Genomic DNA, 2,219 nt, shown 5'->3' on the forward strand with positions numbered 1-2,219 from the left:
GTCCCACCCCTCGGGGTTCCGGGGGAAGTACGACCCGATGCCGTGGCCGACGAAGGAGGGGCAGACCTGGAAGCCGCCCCGCCGCGCCACAGAGCTGCAGAGGCAAAGAGGACATCGTGAGGGAGCATGCCCTGACCACCACCTCCGCCAGCCGGCTCCGGCCACTGCCACTGCATTGGTACTGGCAGCGGCATCCACCCGACCCCACACACGACAACCCCTGCCTCGGTGACGGGTCACCCCTTTATCCCTGCTCCGAAAGCCAGCAGCCATCAGAGCTAGCAGCAGTGAGCCATTGTTAGGTTTCAGAGTTAACACGCCTGCCAGAAGAGACTGTAGCTCTGTGCCAGCCCTGCTGTCTAAGCAAGATGGCAGTGTGTCATCTCCCTGTCTGATGAGGGTAAGCTTTTTCCATGAGACACTGGGCACTCATTTTGACATGGGACAGCTAATGGCAGCCAAGGCACGCAGCCGAGGACCTGGCACACCACCAAAACGCAGCCTGTGCCGAGTCCTCCCGAGGTGCAGAGCCCATGTTGGGTTGCATATCAGCTGCCTGCATCATGCTTTCTGCAGAAGAGGGTCCTGCTGTTGACAGGGCGAGTCAAGAGTCCTACCACTTCCCTTTCACAATGCTGCAAAAATTCAGTACCAAAATGTATTGTAACTCCAGCAAATATGTTCACACTAATTAACAAAGTATTTCTAATGAACCCAGTCACCACAGTAGCAAAACCAAATCACAATTACAGCATTTCAGTTCTGCCTGGGAGATCTGTCCTGTCCTTCATGGCCTGATTCAGGGAGGACTGTCTCGAGAGCTGCTTGCAGGAACATGTCTGGGCACCAACATCTACACGTGCTGGGAAAGCAAATTCCTATCCTGGTCCCTAAAAACCTGAGAAACTGGAGATACGTGGGGTGTCCTCTGGCTGCTGGGCCACCCTACGTCTGCAGGCTTCACTCTCAGGCTCTGCCCTTACTCAAGCAGTGGCAGAGACAGAGGCGGAGGGGGTGACTTGAGGCAGCTCAGCCAGGAGGGCTGCCCACATCCAAAACAGAAATGTGCAGAGGTTTGTGGAGATCTGGAGGCAGACTATAAGTGACAAGGAAGCTACCTCATCCCTGCCTATCATCCCTACATCCTACAGTATTTCTAAAATCAAACAGGAGCAAGACAGGAAGGCACTTAGCCTGAAAAGATTTCGCCTACACATTAAAAGCTTCACTTGTTTGTTTTAATTCAAGGTAGGCACTTAAAAAATTCAGGTTTGCCTATACTTATACCCTAACAAATGCTTTCGCAGAGTTCGGCTACAGGTGTAAAAGCAGAGAAGTTAAGAAATGCAAATAAAGGTGTAAGCTCTCACAGAAATTAAAGCATGTTAAAACCCATGGGGAGGCTCCTATTCAGGTGCAAGGTGGCCTCAGCTTGCTGTACGCAGTAATCCCTGTGCACACCAGGCTTCACAGACCCTGTAGTGCTGGCTCCAGTGCTCGTAGATCACTGTCCCTGAATTTAATGCCACTGCAATTGAGGGACATGGTGCTCCACCACAGTAAAATGAGAGGGGAGAGTCGAGTCAATGGTTAATAACGCTGCAGCTTTCAGTCCTTGAGAGCACGTTTTAACAGAACTTGTTCTTAGCTTTTATCTACCCATTGCCCTGCTGCAAGGACTAGTCACGTTCTTTCATTAACTCTGGAGAAGAATGGAAATTTCAAGTTTAGCTGCCCCTGAACTCCTAAGTACTGGCAAAGAGGGTTACTAGTGAGGCTAAGAGTTGGGCTTTATTTGGTTGTATTCAAAGTCCAGGCTTGTACCTTATACATCACTTATGTGGGAAAAAACCATGAAGGTTTATGCAGCAAAAGTCCTATCAGAGACTTCTCCCATCTTTCTATCTTGTCACCCATGTCTGGGTCAGAGTCTTGGCCTGCTGACTACGACGATGCTAAATGCCAATGAAGAAGCACGAGTAAGAGTGAGGAGTTAGGAAACCAGATTACTCAGAAACATACACGAAACAAAATGGAAGTGACCAAGCCCAGAGCAAGGCAGATAGTCATTCCCACAGGGGTGAAGAGGTTCTCTGAAGAGAGACGGGAGAAGCCATCCATGCGGTATGCTTTTCTTTCACCTTCTTCTGCAAATTTTTTTGCAAAAGCACAAAAAATCCCACTTGACTATTCAGCTTTGCTGATGTCCTTGTGCGGCA

At 49.8% G+C, this 2,219-nt stretch overlaps 1 protein-coding gene across 1 annotated transcript in view; it reads right to left on the reverse strand.

The window, feature by feature from the left end:
* The window catches only part of METAP1D (methionyl aminopeptidase type 1D (mitochondrial)), a 27,339-nt gene that overhangs the window by 2,101 nt on the left and 23,019 nt on the right, over nt 1-2,219 (reverse strand). The window contains exon 7 of the mRNA XM_010144280.1: nt 1-94. This exon is cut by the window's left edge and continues 1 nt beyond it. Coding sequence (XP_010142582.1) covers nt 1-94 — 94 coding nt within the window. The remainder of the gene's footprint in view (nt 95-2,219) is intronic.

The sequence above is a fragment of the Buceros rhinoceros genome, unplaced genomic scaffold, assembly GCF_000710305.1.
Source record: "Buceros rhinoceros silvestris isolate BGI_N320 unplaced genomic scaffold, ASM71030v1 scaffold37219, whole genome shotgun sequence".
In the NCBI taxonomy this organism is placed as follows: Eukaryota; Metazoa; Chordata; class Aves; order Bucerotiformes; family Bucerotidae; genus Buceros; species Buceros rhinoceros.